At 42.1% G+C, this 16,565-nt stretch overlaps 1 protein-coding gene across 1 annotated transcript in view; it reads right to left on the reverse strand.

Annotated features, from left to right (window-relative positions):
* Nucleotides 1-16,565, reverse strand: part of CAPN9 (calpain 9) — a 49,485-nt gene that overhangs the window by 23,246 nt on the left and 9,674 nt on the right. The window contains exons 2-8 of the mRNA XM_090043745.1: nucleotides 15,590-15,659; nucleotides 12,391-12,509; nucleotides 10,701-10,834; nucleotides 10,009-10,177; nucleotides 8,244-8,327; nucleotides 7,480-7,565; nucleotides 3,668-3,745 (exon numbers count right to left, since the gene is read on the reverse strand). Of these exons, the coding sequence (XP_089899871.1) occupies nucleotides 3,668-3,745; nucleotides 7,480-7,565; nucleotides 8,244-8,327; nucleotides 10,009-10,177; nucleotides 10,701-10,834; nucleotides 12,391-12,509; nucleotides 15,590-15,659 (740 nt within the window). The remainder of the gene's footprint in view (nucleotides 1-3,667; nucleotides 3,746-7,479; nucleotides 7,566-8,243; nucleotides 8,328-10,008; nucleotides 10,178-10,700; nucleotides 10,835-12,390; nucleotides 12,510-15,589; nucleotides 15,660-16,565) is intronic.

Genomic DNA, 16,565 nt, shown 5'->3' on the forward strand with positions numbered 1-16,565 from the left:
ACAGAAGTGTGTGTGTGGGGGGGGGAACTCCCTAGCGTGCTTAACAGCAGCAGACCTGGAAATGGACCAGAAGGACTTCCGGTCCACTTCCAGGTCCACCGGGCAGCATGCTGGGCTCCCCCCCTCTTCCCCCCAGCTCAGTGATTGGTGCCTCCTGGGTCTGGGGGGTACCCATGATTCTCCTGTGGCCAATGACTGAGCCAGGGGCACCCGGGGGAGCCCTCAGTATGCTCCCCAGCAGACCTGGAAGTGGACCAGGAGTATTTCCAGGTTTGCCACTGAGCATGAGGAGGGCCCCCACCCACTTCTGTGGGACACTCCATGAGCCCCAGCATTGCAGCATTCATGATCCGTGCTTGTACCTCGAGGTATGTAGAAAAAACTTTTAAAGCCGTGTCTATGTCTGAATCACTAATTCTCCGAATTAGCATTTAATCTTCAGATTCAGATTCAGTCAAATCAAATCAGGGACAGTGATCCGAATCAAAAACTTGAATCCAGTTCTCCTCTAGGCCAGTGGCAGAGCCAAGAATCGAAGCCAATTCTCCTGAGTTCCAGTCAAGGACTCTACACACAAGGCCACATTGCTCTAAAAGACAGCAAACTATAGGCACAAAAATTGTAAGAAAACTTCAGAAACTAATATGTTGGGGTTTTGTTCATTTAATTCTTTCATGTTTTTAAGGCAGGGGTGTCAAACTCATCTGGCTTTGCAGCAGTTGAGTGACCCAGGACCAATCCATGGGCAAGATGAACAGCACAGGGCCAGTCCCACAGGCTGGATCAGGCCCAGGGGCCACCCACTGTGTTCTGGATCCATTGCCCACAGCACTTGCTTTGGCTGCTCTGGGATTACACCACATGTAGAACTTGCTCTGACTGGATTGGGATGTGAGTGGCACAAAGCTCCTGCTCCAGGCAATCAAGGGTGAATACAGGATACAGTGTGGGCCCTGGACCAGCTGGAATGGGCTCTGTATACAGCGCAGGCCAAAGTGGGCATCAGATCTGGCATGTGGGGGACCCACAAAGCCCTCTTTCTCCTTCAGCTTCCACTTGCTGGATCCCACACCTGGTTTAGCTGGTCTGGACTACACCACACACATGGTGCTCTCTCCATGACCTGTACTGCATGCAGTGTCTGACCCAGACCAGTTGGAACTGGCACCACATGCAGGCCATCTTGGACAAGCCAGAACAGCCATGGCTACTGTGGGAGGGTCCTGAATTGTCTCTGGGAGGGGCCAACACTAGGGGCTGGATGATGTGGCTCTTTGAGCTAGATCTCTGACACCAGGGCTTTAAGGAAACACATAACACAAGGTACAGGGAAAGTGCATTTGTGTGGCCTCTGATGTGCTACCCTGAAAGGAATGAGTCAGCCTTTCACAAGGTGAGGCCCACTTGGGACAAAGTGGTAAACCATGCTTTGAGAGATGACACAATTCAAGTGGTATTAGTAGGCATAAATGTGATGAACAGGTGTGGAAGGTTTCTAAACAGTCAAAACCTGCTAAACTTGATCTTGATAATTTGCTTACAGTTTGCCAACCATTTGTGCCTGAATCAATCAATGGCCTTCATCTGTCACCTGAGAAGGTTAGAACTCACAGGGTGAGTCTACATGAGATGCTTTAAGGTGCATTAGTCTAAATTTAAGGTGCATTAGGGTGTCCATTTACAGGTGTATGTCCTTAATATGCTTTAAAAATGGAGAATTTACGCCTAAATGCAGGTATCAAATTTAGGCGCAAATAGTTAAAGTGCATTAATGAATGTGTAGACGCGTTAAAGCCGGTTAACACTTTGTGTGTGGACTGACTTGGGACTAAATTTAGTCCCAAGTCAGTCTACATGCAGCATTAATGCACTTAAACGCCTGCATGTGTAGATGCCTGCCTAAATCCGCTTAATATTCATTAAAGTTTAGGCGCACTTAAATGCACATGTAGACACGCCCACAGGTCTTGAATATTAAGTCCCAATTAACAGATAGATTTTCATGCACAATCATCATGCCATTTGTGAGCATTTAACTCTACTGCATACTTCATTTTAAAACTAACACCAGTAAAATAAAACAGAATACTGTATTCTATATAAAAATATCAGTCAGTGGATTATTTTTTTTCTGGATCCTGCAGTTTGCAGAGAAATCACCTTTGTTTGATCCACCATGTTGCATAGCATTATATCTTAAATCCCTTTTTAGAGTAATAATTGGACTTAGGTTGTACTACATGCAGTAAGATTGCACTGTAAATATAGAGTAACTACACTGGTGGAAATACTACTTTGTTTTACACTAGTATAAATGAGATCAGCATCAAGCCTTAGGGACATACCAGCTGTGCAGAACTAAAGTTCTCCCTGTGTCAACAACAGGCAGACACAACTTCACAAGTGTATGGTATGGTCACAAGTGTATGGTATGGCTGATACATGTGGGGACCATCTGTAAATCATCCATTTGCTGTCTTTCCGGTTGTTCCTCCCACAATATCTCAGCTGTTCTCAATAATATTATATGTTTTCACAGCAATTTCCACATCAGGTTCTGTGCTCACTTTCTCATTTATTTTCATCTTTCATTTTAGTTTATGGTACTTCATTGTTCCACTGCATTGCATATATCTTCTGAACGGGTTTTTACTCCAAAGGTGTTGAGTATCAATAACTAAATGTGTACCAATCACAAATGCTCATACACATTTACAGGTACTGGTAACATCAAACCCTATGAACCAGTTTTAGGAATTAGGGAACCTACTGTGCAATGAAAGTCTGTCCTGACTGTGCTAGGAATACCATAGGGTCAGTCTGGAGCATAGTAGTTATCTCAGCACAAAGCTCATACAGAAAATGTGATCTCGATAGGTTCTGGGCACCACCAGGTCCCAATGAAACTTGCATGAGTGGTGAGGTCTTGGCATCACTCCGGGTGTAACCCATCATAGTCTAAATATGTTAATGCAAAATCTTAAGGAAACCATATTAAACATCTTAAAGATATACTCTGTTATTAAGAATATCTATATGCAAAGTGATGTGAATCTTGGGGTATCTGCAGACATGACACTTAGATTGACCTAACTCAGTGGAGTTAGGCTGGGGAGTTTAGACTGGGCAAAAATGGCTGGCCTGATCTAACTCAGTTCACCTAAGGAAGTGTACTATGTAGACTGGGCTAACCTGTGCCTGATCTAATTGAAAGTATGTACACATTTGAAGCCCCAGTGCTGTGCTTTTCCTAACTCTTCAACCTTACCAGGCTATTTTTAGCCCTACAATGCCCCCAGTCCCAGACAGACAAGCTCCTTCACTGTGGACCCATGAAACCCAATGGCCTCCCCTAATACTGTTCACTCTGCACCCCACCCCAACTTACTTAGATCACGTTCCCACATTTCCAGTGGCTCCTCATACCAGTGAACATGTGCACAAGTGGGGACCTGATCTATGATTTTTCAGCTTAAAGCAAGCCACATGATTGTAGATTGGGTCTCTCAAACACATGTACATGCCCTGGGTTTATTGACCTTGCCTTCTCTATGGATTAAATCAATCATTTCCTTGTTCAGAGACACCCTTCTGTTCACACCATGGCTTGCTTGCTTACTTTCTTCATTTTTCACCAGAATCTGCGTTATTAAGCAGGGTACCATACCAGAACTCCCCGTCATCCAGTGAGGTCTGACATAAGCGTTTCCTCTCAGATGGGCTGACCAAATGCCACTCAGAAGAACTACAAGAAAAGAGAAATCGAACTTTACAAGGCTACATGGCATTTCCTGTTCCCTCATTCAAAAATACCAGCTGGACCTTTTAGCAGATGATAACTCTTTCAGATTGGTTGTATTTGAACAGTAGGCACAGCAGATACCTCTGAGGGTCCTTGCTTGCTCCTGCTTTCACTCAAGCCATTGGAAAAACTGTTGACTTAGATGGTGGCAGGATCAGTCCTGATATCTCTAGGTGGCTGCGTACTGTATTAACCAGTACTTCTGTGTTTGCAATAGTGCTCAACCTGAGGACAAAGTATAGTACAGAAACCAAGGTCCATTTAAGTACTATGATCCAAGCTCTAGATAAGCCTCAAGGTTTTAGTAACCTGCTGTGCTGTAAACCTTAATTTTATACCTGTATCATTGTTGCCAGTGGATGTATCTACATGAGATGCTTAATGCCCATTGGACTAATTCTATTGCACATTAATGTGGCCAGCAAAAATCATGATAATGCACAATAGATTAGACCAATGGGAATTAGGCATCATACAAAAAGCATTCAGTTATTACAGGTATTAAATAATGTGCCATAATTTTGGCACATTAATGAATGTGTAGACACATTTAGTAATTTAGAGTCAGATCCTGCTTCAAATAAAGAAAGGGGGAGTAGACAGAGCTCTTATACTCTGTAAGGTAGGGAAAAGATATATTTAAATAACTGAAGTTCTGTTTTTAATTAGATTTCTCATTTTCATTCACCTCTGCTGTTCCTGGTATTATAAATTCATAGATTCATAGATGCTAGGGCTGGAAGGGACCTCAGAAGATCATCAAGTCCAGCCCCCTGCCCCAAGGGCAGGAAATCAGCAGGAATCATAAGATTCCTGCAAGATAAATATCCATTTATTTGAAGATGTTCAATGTAGGTGCTTGAATCACCTCCGGCAGCACTCTACTCCAAACCTTAGGGGCTCAGACTGTAAAGAAGTTCTTCCTTATGTCCAACCTGAAACAGTCACAGAGGAGTTTGTGACCACTTGACCTTGTCATCCCTTGGGGTGTTCTGATGAACAGATGTTCCCCCAGATTCTGGTGAGCACGCCTGATAAACTTATAGGTGGCCACCAGATCACCCCTGAGCCTGCGCTTTCCAGGCTGAAGAGTCCCATAGGTCTCAGCCTTTCATCATAAGGTCTGACCTCTGATCATGCACGTAGCTCTCCTCTGCACTCTTTCAAGCTCATTTGCATGGCTCTCCTCTACACCCTCTCAAGCAAAGTTATTAGGTATTAGGAGGGATAGAAACAGAAAGACCTTGGTACTTCCTACAGAACTGCTGTTGTAGTAGTATATTTCCAGTCTGATTCTAAGCATGGAGTGGCAGAAGTCTTGCAGGAGATTTCTAACCCAAGCCTTTACCCTGCAAGTCGGTATAGTCATGAAGATTCCTGCTTCTACTTAGAGCCCTGTTGGCTTCTATGGGACTGTGTACTGGCACTGTGGCATGTAGTAGCACTTCTGTGCACACAATCAGAGCTCTATTTGGCAGAGATGGGACTTTGAATAAACATTTCAATAAGCTAGATGGTTGTCCTGATCCTAATTCCTAAATATGCAAAGGTCAGTAATTATACCAATCAATTATTCTCTAATCTGGGGATGATTTAGCAAAAGATCATACATATTTGGGATTCATTTTGGAATAGTTTTGAAACAGTGCTTGATTCTGATTAAGTTTCACTGGGTACATGTACACACGCAACTAATTCAACACGATAAACTCTGGAGCTGTTTGAGCCAGAGTCAGCTGCTCCCAGGTGCAACACTTACATGTGTACCTGGACAGCAGCAATTTGAGCCCAGGTGGAGCAGCCTGGACTGGCAGGGGGCACAGGGGTTCAACTGCGGGCTCCAAGTGGTGGCATCGGGAGGTGGAGGGGCTGGCTGGGGGATTAGAGTGCTGAAAGTGCAGAACTGTGTGGCTCCTGCATGCCTCAGCCAGCCTCTGTCACTGTCTACACATGCGTTTAAGCACATGTAATGACTCTGCCATAAGATAATGCTGTCCCTGCCAGTACTATCTCGTGGCAGAGTTAATTAATTGACTGCACCCTAATACCAGTGCATGTGTAGACTGTAATGCTTTACTGCAGAGCTAGTTACTCAGATTTGCAGTAAACCACGTGTAGATGAACCCACCATTATTAAACAGGTTGTTGAGTGAGAATCAGATTAAATTATAGAATTGAGTCTCCTCTTATTTACTCTAGTGTAAAACAAGGACAATCTCAGTTGATGATATTGGAGGTAAGGTGATGGAAGGGAGAAAAGAAACAGGCCGTGTATACATACAAATTAAATTAAGTTTATATATATAAACTTTATAAAACTTAATTTATTTAAACTATCTATGGAGTTTCCTTCCAAAATGGTAGTAATTTGTATTTTGCCTATTGTGGATATTAAAAGCAGTTTAGGAAGTTTCACTGTTGGGACCTACTGAGTCTTTTGGTCTTTGCACAACAAACATAATATTAAGGAACCACATGGGCACAGAGGGGACCCAGTAACTACTTTTAACAGTTAAATGCAGCTTGGCTCCTTGCCTGGGCCTAGTTACTGTGTACAATGCAGCTCTGGTAGCATTACAAACAGAACACAATGAATGTCAGTAGAGGGATGCTACATAGTGAGAGTCTGCTCAGTCTCTATACATGGCAGGGTCATTCAGCAGCCCAACATTTGGATGGTTATGCTGAAAAAGCTGCAAAGGGAATGTTAAAATATAAAAATATGCATTTTCCATTGGAATTATCCTCAAAATTCATGACCACACTTATATTAATATAATATATGATATTTACTTGTATTTCATGCATGTCTTTTCCCCAGAAATTAGGCCCCCCAAATTAGAGTGCATGTCTTAACTGGGGAAGCTGATTTTCTGCTTGGAATGGAAGCACCCTGCTTTGATTCCTGCTCCTGCATTGATTCCTGGTCAAGGCAGCAGTGGTATTTCTACTTAGGCAACTGAGGGACTCAGCTGACTTAATGGCTCAAAGTTCTTCCCTCCACAGGTGTTAACAGTCATTTCTCCTTTTTATTGTTTTAATGTGCCACTAATCAAGCTAACCTTTCTTCTAGCAGTTACACTGTCTATTAGCAACTCCTAGTCTTTCTTCTCCTATTTCATAGCCTTGCAGGATATTTTTAGCTCTTTTCAAAATTTGTAGGTTCACCCATGGAGACCAGTCTTCAGTAGCAGGTAGAGGTTCAGCTTTTGGTTAAGCAGGAATGGGAGGGAGGGTGTGCTGAAGAGCAGACTCTATCCCTGCTCTATGTATCCGTAACTTTTTTTCTTCATTCTGTCTTTCCAAAAACATGCTTGCCTTATGTGGAGGCATGTGGTATTCAATAACATATGCTATATAGTAATATATAATATGTAAGACAAGTTTCTATAAGTAACATTATATGCATATATAACATTTTTATCAAAACCCAAATTTTGGTACTAAACCTTGGCAATGTCCCTTTAAATGGGATCCAAGCAGTCTAGAAAATACTGAGGTGTAGTTGTGATTAAAGCAATAGTTTTTTATTGCTTGTGCAGACTCTTAATTTAAATATTTAAGTAACACCATGAGCTGAAGATAAATGCAGAGCACTATGTATATAACATTGACTTAGCCCTTCTTTGTTAACCCAGATTCTTTGCAACGTAAGTGCTAGTGACAGAAACACTGACTTGTCACTCCAAGGGCCATTCCACTCCACTTGCCCCCATGGGTTTCTTATTCTTATAAGGTCCACCTTCTGGTCCCGGTAGCTCACCTAGAAAAAAAGGAAATATTGAATGGCCTGAAACTACAATGAGCCTATGGATAGTGCAACAAACCTTGGCTGCTCACTGTCGTTAATCAATTTTCTCCAGTTTACAGGCTGTGTAACTCAGCTGGACACGAGGGAACTGTACCAGGGAAAGTGTATGGGAGGGCAAAATGGGGAGAAGGGAGTGGAAGTATTCTCCCACCATGGAACAAAGCTGCAGTTAGAGCTAAGTTAGGATGCTAATTAAGGATCCCAGCTCCTCCCTGCCCCCCCCCCACTCCATGCCCCTTTTGGCACAAGAAGCTGGATGGTTGTACAGGGATGCACTCTGTGCCAAAATCCTGTCCCCTCCTTGTGTTGTGTGGCCACACCAATTCTGCAGCCAAATGGCATACATGTGACACACAGAGGGCAGGCAGTCTGTCACAGTGGTTCCTGACTTTTCTTCAGGTGACATCGTCTTGTGATCCCACTTCTGGTTATAAGCCTCACTTCTGCAACTGAATGTCTAATAGGCTCATGACCCCAAGACCTCCCCACCCCAGCTCAGGAACCACTGATTTATGACTTACTACCCTTAAGCTGTCGGTTTCCACCATTTGTCTTACATGAGATTTGCCTTTATTCATTTCCATCCCATATTCCACCATACACAGTTGATGCAGAGCAATTGGGACATACCTCATCAATGCCAGTTACTGAGTATGCATGACCTTTTACAAGGCCGAAAGGGGTTCGAGCTTCTGACTCAGCAGTGCTGCTAGTCTGAAATATGAAAACAGACTTAAGTGACTTTCCTTGAAATGAAGTTGTAATGGAATGCAAATTTTAGCTGCTGCCATACCTAGAGGCCCTGATAAATCACTAGCTATACTAACATATGACATTGTCTTATAGGGAAGTCCTTTCCTCCACAAAAAAGTTTCATTCTTATTCTTTTTCTAAGGATTGAAACTAGAACTGGATGATATTCTTGGGGCAAAAAAGTCACAAAAAATATGAGGTTTTGCTTGTTTCCCAAGTATTTGTAAATTTACACCCAGGTGTATTGAAAAGCTATGGCTGGAAAAAAATTGAAGTGTGGAAGAGACAACTTCTTCCCCACCTTTCTTAATAGTCCAGCAATTAGTGGACTCATGCAGGATATGAGAGACTCAGGTTCAGTTTCCTTTTTTGCCTGAGCGGATTTGAATCCAAATCTTATGAGAAAGAATCCTAGCCAACTTTTGGTTGGGTGCTCTCAGTTTCTGATTGACACTGTTCTACTTTGTCCATTTGCCCTTAAACATTTACTGGATAAGGGTTTGGCGCCCAGATGAATGGCCTAACTGCCATGAAAAGAAATCATTCTCTCTCCCTGGCTCAAGTCAAACACCTATCATGGGAGAGACGGTGAAAGCCCTTTCCCAGGATCAACTCTATTCCAGTAATTAAGGTCTCTTTTGAGACCTGGGAGACCCTGCCTCAAATTTCTGCTTTGAATCAGGGAGAGAATGGTTTAAGTCTCCCGTATCCAGATGAATGGCATAATGACTGGATAGAAAGGGAACCCCCATGTAGTCCTCTCCATTCTCAGACTTAGTGAATTTAGTTCTTCACTCCCTTTACTTTTATTATGGGTGCCTGAAAGCAAAAGCAAAAACATCATGGGCAATGAACCATTTCCTTTGCTCCCAAACCACCATTTTTCAGCTTTTGTATTTTGTAAAGAAACCTGCAAAACAATTTTGTCAAGTTAATCCAAATCACTTTGGTTTTGGTTTTCAGTCTGGTTGTTAAACCAATAAAATCAACTCATTGCACAGCCCTCAGCAAAATCATCCCAGAACTTTCCCTTTGGACACGCTGGGGACTGACTGAAACTTCTGAGTGAGCCATCTTCTCCCATCCCTAGAAATGGGTCCACTTGGCAGATACCAGACACATCAGCAGAGCATTGCCTTACACAGCTGCTGCCCATACACTCCAGTAGAGCACTACAGGCTTCAGAGTTGTAAATCTGGTATCTTTCATGAGCAGGAAAATTCATTTATGAACTAACTTGCAAAGCCTCCTAAGCCCCCAGAGGGGTCACTAGAGGGTTGCAGCCTAAAATACCTTAGTGGTGACCGCTGAGGCCAGTAGTTACTGGCCCCCTTCCATGTGACAGGGCTGTGAATAGCTTTAACCCAAACCCAGGTCAGGAGAATGGGGCAGGAAATACAGTTCACACACAAACTGGACATCCCAAGTTGATGTTTGATGACTTTCTTTCTCTGATCAGCTTGTCTAATGACCAAAAGGGTTTTACCTATATATTAGATTATAGCTACTTTTTATAAAGTTGTGTCTTATTTATTTGCCATCCATTTCATCTGTGTTTCTTTAAAACATCTTTACTTTGAAACAAAAATCACACGTACATAAAATGAAACTAAATTCAAACCGACTCCAGCGTCTTACTTACATCAATGGAGCAGCCCACCATGGAACCTTTCTTAAGTGCTTTCTCTAAAATGTCATGGAAATTGTCAGGGGCTTTTCTAACTTCATACATTTCTCCAACTCCTCCAGTGAAATCTTCCATGGCTTCTATTGCACTGCCTCCTTTCAGGGCTTCATAACTGCCATTCAGTCTGAAAAAATACACCTTAACTGTGAGACATGCTTTTAAACACTTTTACATGATGTGCTGAGCCTGTCTGTCTTCTGACTCGTGTGGGCATAAATCAGCAGTAACACAAGTTAAATTAGAGCAGTTGTTAATACGGGGGTCATTCGCCCCTTCCCCTAGACATTCTTGAACCACTGGTTCATTACTCGTTCAGATCTGGACTAGGTTAGCAGGGACTATGCTGTCTTGACCCTATCATAGTTGATCACTGGTCTGCTGAGTACCAAGCCAAATTCTAGTCACATTCCAGGTTTTATCCATAGCAGTTAGTATTATTACCATTCCCAGCAGAGGAACAAAGAACATGTTTTAGGACTCCATCCAGCTCCCATTGTAGCCAATTGGAGTCTTTCCATTAATTTACTGGAACCTGGAGGTTAATTTCATACCTTCAGGTCAGAGCTAAGGCAAAAGGAAAAAACAAACAGAAGGGGGTATTTGAAAAGTGAGAACAGTGCCTGTACCACATGACTCCCAGCACTTACTTGGCATAGGCCTTCTCCAGTAAAGCACTCCAAAATTCATTGTGTTCAGCTGAGTGCAGGAAAACCAAGCGACCCTTGAAAGTCGGTAATCGATCATCGATAATGATATCCAGCCACTCATTGTGTTGCCAAAACTGTTTAGAAGGGACAGAGAGAGGATACAATTATAGTATTTGATAGGGCTAATGACGCTCTCTAGTTATTGCTCTAACATGATTCTGAACTATCTCAGTAACTTTTAGGGGTGATTAACTAGATATGTCTATACTGCTTCTTGAGCACCTTCTTAAGGAAAGGGAGGCCTGGTGGAGGGCATCATGTACAGAGGGCAAGGGAAACAATGGCAGCATAGCCTCTGTTATAGGACTATAAACATGGCACTCTGTGAGCCAGATTAAATTCAGCAAAAATAAGCAGCCAGTTTCTCTTCTCTCCCAAAACACCTTCAACTTCTCTTCTCAATAAAGTAAAAAGTAGGATTTTTTTTTTACTAAATGTGACACACAGACACCTGGACTGAGACAAGGTGACCTACCTTGAACTTCACTGCTTTTCTAGAAATGATACCTGGCTATTTCATCTGAACTGTAGTGTTATAAACAGTAGTAAATTATTTAAACAGTGCTGAATTTAAATGAGAGGAAAGTAGAGTAAATAGGAGGAGGGAGAGACCAGGGTAGCAGCCCCAGATGCCACTCTGGGGGAGTGGAGGGTACAGAAAGAGCTGCAACCTCAGCAACAGCTGATTGCACTGCTCTGATCAACACCTCAGCAGCCAGCACTGCATTGGGCATAATGTGGCTGCCTTGGGTGTGGAGCTGCCTGGTTACATGCATATTATGAACCAAGGGCACCAGAATATGGAATAAGTAACAAGCCAAGTTCATGGCAGAGAGGAATTTTCTGTCCACCATAATTTATCTCTGTATGAACAAATCCTATAGATTTCTACAGGGTTTAATGGAAAGTTATTCAGCTTCCCTAAATTATTCTGAAAAGCGACAATATTAAGTATAGAACAGTATTCTTTCTATGGAATTTCTAACCCACAAAATTCTGTAATAGAGATTTATTGTATTCTATTTGTGTTCTAACACCATGCTTAGAACTGTGGTATTGGAGCACTGAGTATTTATTTAAGTCTGTATGCTTGTTTAACAATTTTATACAAATTACCACTTTAATTCTATTACACTGTATTGGACAATTTAGAAGGAATTGGAATCTGAACTAATCAAATACCCTGAGAGAGTTGTGTCTGTATTTCTTGATGTGAATTAGATATAGAGCATCATGTGGCTCAAATCATTTTAAACATATACACATATCCTGTTGAGTCAAATGATTCTCTTGGTCACACCTAAGCATCCCTTCTGATTTCCTTCTGGTGGAGCTGAATACATGTAATTAAGAGTTGAATCTGACTGTGAATATTCAGATCTTCCTAGGCTAATGCCTCGATTTCTACCACTGTATTTCCCTTTAAAATAGGGAAACAGGTATGACTGTAACATTTTTCCTGGTTTTCTTATCCAGACGGCACAGTACAGTGCATTTAGTAAGGACTATTTAGAACATCCCAGTCACTCTCCTCAACTGTAAATTGAAAACCCGACTCCAAAACAGACTGGGACATTTAGCTTCCCAGGCCCTTGATGGGTTTGAATTTTGTGTTGTGTACTTATCTTACCTGAAAGTGAAATATTCCAGCATAACCAGGTCCAAAATTTTGATCCTGAGGTACAACTCTGGCTAAGGTTTTGTCATTCAGAGTAAGTGAAGCTATGGCTGCCAATAGCCAGCAGTCACCTGCAAAATGAAAAGAGCAAAGCATAGATGATCCATAATGTGTTGGGAAAATGCACAAAATATATAGGGCGGACATTCTGTAGCAGTCTTGTCATAGCCTCCATGAGTCTGTTCCCTGTTAAACTATTATGCTTGAAGTCAATGGAGTTTTTCTAGATTTAAAAAATTGTAACTGAGATCAGAGTCTTGCCCTATTTGCATTATGTGATCCATATTTCATAAAGTATTCATTAAGAATTAACACATGTTGATTCAAGTTGATTTCATTAGCTTGTGATTTTTGTATTTCCCATGGCATGTAAACTTCTCCAGAACCAATTAGGAACACAACTGTCAGCTGTTTCTCTCAATGGGCTAAGTTTTGGGTTTTTTCTACTCAAGTTATTTGAATTTAAAATGATTTTAATTGGCTTAGGCCCATTATTCTAAAAGTTCAGAAAAAGAAAGGTACTAAAGCTTCATTTGCTGATTCTATGTTGGTTTCACATGAGACACTTGATAAGAGTTACAGCTATGATTAGCAGTATGCTGGCTGGTTGTCTATCAGTTAGGGGTACATCAATAACTTACTTAACTTAAAAACTCAAGGAGAGGATGAGTTAGCTGGTACTAGCCAGGCAAGATGTAGTGCAGAACCACTACATTTGCTGTTCTCTAGGAAGTTTTATAGAAGCTGAGCAAACTCTCATCCTCAGGAAATCCAGCGCAAAATTTCTCTTCACTTTAGCAGGACCAAAATTTGAGAACATCCTGTGAATTCCTTTTCCTCAGAAAAAAATCAAGACCTTTGCTTTGTGGTAGTGATTCAGGGAAGGGAAATGGTAGTTCTGAAGAATGAATCAACCACATTTCAAAAAGCCTGACACAGCTTCTATGTTGTTTGCACTGAGTGAACAGAGCAGTGAGTGCCTCTTACTTAAATAAGTGAGTGTCCCTTACAAGACAGCCACTACACTGTACGATTCCTGTAAGCTATTTTGTCAGAGACTGATGGGATGCCACATGACCTCCAGAATTCCTCTGATGGAAAGTCTTACACAATCTGAATAGAATTAAACAAATAACTTTCTTTGGTAATGTAACAGGGCTGTGCAGAAATTACTGTAAAGCCCTACCGAATATAATAGAAAATTATCTTTCTTAAACTTTCTTAAGTTTTAGGTCCATCCTATAGTGTTGTACAAGGACATACCCTTTTCAGTTCTGTAGGATTATAGTTGAGGTCCTTTTGAACTATAATTCCATTCAATTCCAGGCACCCACTGTGTGGAGCAAGGTGATTTAGAAGATAACGGCATTATGGAAGTTAGTCCTGTAAATACCATGTGCCCATGCAAATAACCTTTGTCTTCCTTAAGACATCCTCTTTCTACCATGGTAACTGCTTTCCAGAGACTTTGTCCTCTTCTACTATAGTCTGTAAGCATGTGGTCCTCCAAGACAGTGTAGCTATGTTGTGACAGTGTAGCATGTGGTATTAGTGTGCTAATCAATACATCAAAACACATGTTGGGAACTATAAGCAGGTTTGTGTGCCAGCTGCCTTGCAGGCTGGCTTTGCTCCCCCTGGGAGCTCCTTAGCCACTCCTCTAAATACAAACAGCCCTTGGACCAACAAACAAACCTTTCAATCTCTTCTCCAGGTGGTAAGAGGGTCCCTTAGTTTAGCATGGCCCTTTCTGGTAGTGATCTTATCTTGGGTCTATTCTGCCTCTTGCCTGCAAAGTGATGCATTCCCTTGCTCTGCTGTTGCTCCTCAGGGTTTTCAACTGCTTGTGGGATACTTCCTCACCAGCTAACTACTCACGGCTGGGCTTCCACAGTAGGGCTAACTGCTTTCTCTTAAAGGGCCAGACCTTCCTATTATAGGACGCAAATACCACGTATGTCTGGGTAACCCCTTGACACGGTGTTTGCCCCATATTGTCAAGAGAGACAATAAATATAGCCCAGAATCCAAACTCCTGCAGACTACTATGTGCTTACAGGACACAGAGCAGATCTGACCTGAGGAACCTAGGGATCCCATACATCTCCAAAGGGGTAGCAACAGGGTATTCTCACTTTGCCCTACCCAGAAGTTCCAAAACTTAATCTTGTGATGACCTCGCTTAATATGGATGTTTTCCCTTGAGCCTGTACATACACTTTCATGTGCCCTGCCCCATGTTTATTGCAGGACTTAACACACCCCAGTTCCTCCGTGGTAACTTTTTCTGCCTGCTCTTACCCCACAGTGGCTGCGGCTACATGAGATGCCGACTGTGGAGTAGCTTGTTACTAGCGCACAGTAGCGCCGTGTGGCATGAAGTGTGACGTGATGCTATTGAGCAGTGGTAATGAGCTACTGCGCAATCAGCATCACCTAAAAGCCATTCAGCGATGCAGTCATTTAGTACTCATGTATGTAAGTACTAAATGACTGTGCAGTAACAACCGCACAGTCATTGTCTCGTGTAAACGCGGCCAATGAGAATTAAACTAGGATGGTTAACCCATGAATTAAACAGGGTTAAACTGACCTGCTTTAGTTTTCGTTTACATTAGGGTAATTGGAGAGAGAGGGACAGCTGCTGTTGAGGTGCGAAAGTGTGCTAAATCCCACTCCCTATTAATTGCAATGTAATTAGGAGACAATGAGGGGCTCCTGCTATTACCTGCAACCTTACTCAGAGTTGTACACCCTAATTTGAAAACCATTATCTTAGCCTATTCAAGTTCCTTTTTAATTGGAAGGAAAGAATGTGATACCTTTATCCAGGCAACTAGAAATGGGTCTGAAGTTAGAATGAGAGCATGTGTATTACTTCTAGTTTCACTAGTTCCATTAACTCAGGAAAGAAGGGGCAACCACAGAGCTGTAAAAGGGCAGCTTTGTGCTCTAGGCAGCAGTGGCACCTAGTGCAGTGCTACCTGCTGTGCTGCTGGTAGCTATTCTTGAGCCTCCTGCTCACCTCAAAGGCAATAGTTGAGGGTGCTGCTTGAGTGGCATTATTTCACAAGTCCTAGTCCTCCCCACCAGAGACTAGGATGTTTTGGCATCACAGATCTTAGTGTAGGGGTAAAAGATAAACACTCACCAAGATCCCCTTGGCAAATGTCAGTTCTTGTAGCTCCTCCAGTTATAAACTGTGGGTCATTAACAATGTCCTGGGAGAGTAAAAGAATGAGTGAAATAATTTAACAGATGCCTGCAAAAACATTGCAACATTTAGGTACTGGACCTGTCACACGGTATGTAAAGTACATCACCGTATACCTTGGGAACCACAAGGAGAGTACAGCTATTATGAAGTGCTATGTTGAACCATTAGAGTGTATCAGCAGTGATAGGATCATTTGTCTTTTTTCCAGTTATTTGGTATTTATCAAAGAAATTTGGCTGGCAGTCTTGATGGATGAAATTCTTTGCTTACCTGCGGAGCATGCCTATCACAGACAGTGGCCTGCAGCCATAAACACATCTCCTCTGGAAAAAAAAAAAACAGCTGACCCCAACCTTTGTTTGTTTTACTGAGCAATGTTAGTTTTAACTGGGAGTAGCAGCAGGTATGCTACTCCACACCCTTGTGGGCTCAAAGCTTAAGAACCACTGAGAATATATGGCCATTGTAGAATGAAGACAGTTTGGACAAGTATTTCTCAAATTGTTTTATATTCAATTGACATATCGCAGACGTTCTTTGCTGTACAAGAAACTGTTTGTAACCCAATGAATTTGCCAGGGATTTTTCCCCCTTGAACATAAATTGCCATTTAAAAGAGTACATTGATTCTTTTGCTGATATTTGTCTATGGAATTTATTTCTTTCTGAATGGAATTATGAGGGGCATCTACTGGCTCATTGATCTTGAAACCTGGGTAGAAATGTTAGGTATTTATATGACCACTCAGAATATCAGAGTGCACCATAATCTTGGAGGTATTGATCCTGCTGCAGGGAAGTGCAAGTACCTCCATTTTTCAGGTGGGGAAATTGAGGCACAAAAGGACTTGCCCAAGATCAAGCAGTGAGTTTCTGGTGGAACCTGGATTTGAATCTGTATTTCCAGACC

The sequence above is a fragment of the Crocodylus siamensis genome, chromosome 1, assembly GCF_052110815.1.
Source record: "Crocodylus siamensis isolate JL-2025a chromosome 1, ASM5211081v1, whole genome shotgun sequence".
In the NCBI taxonomy this organism is placed as follows: Eukaryota; Metazoa; Chordata; order Crocodylia; family Crocodylidae; genus Crocodylus; species Crocodylus siamensis.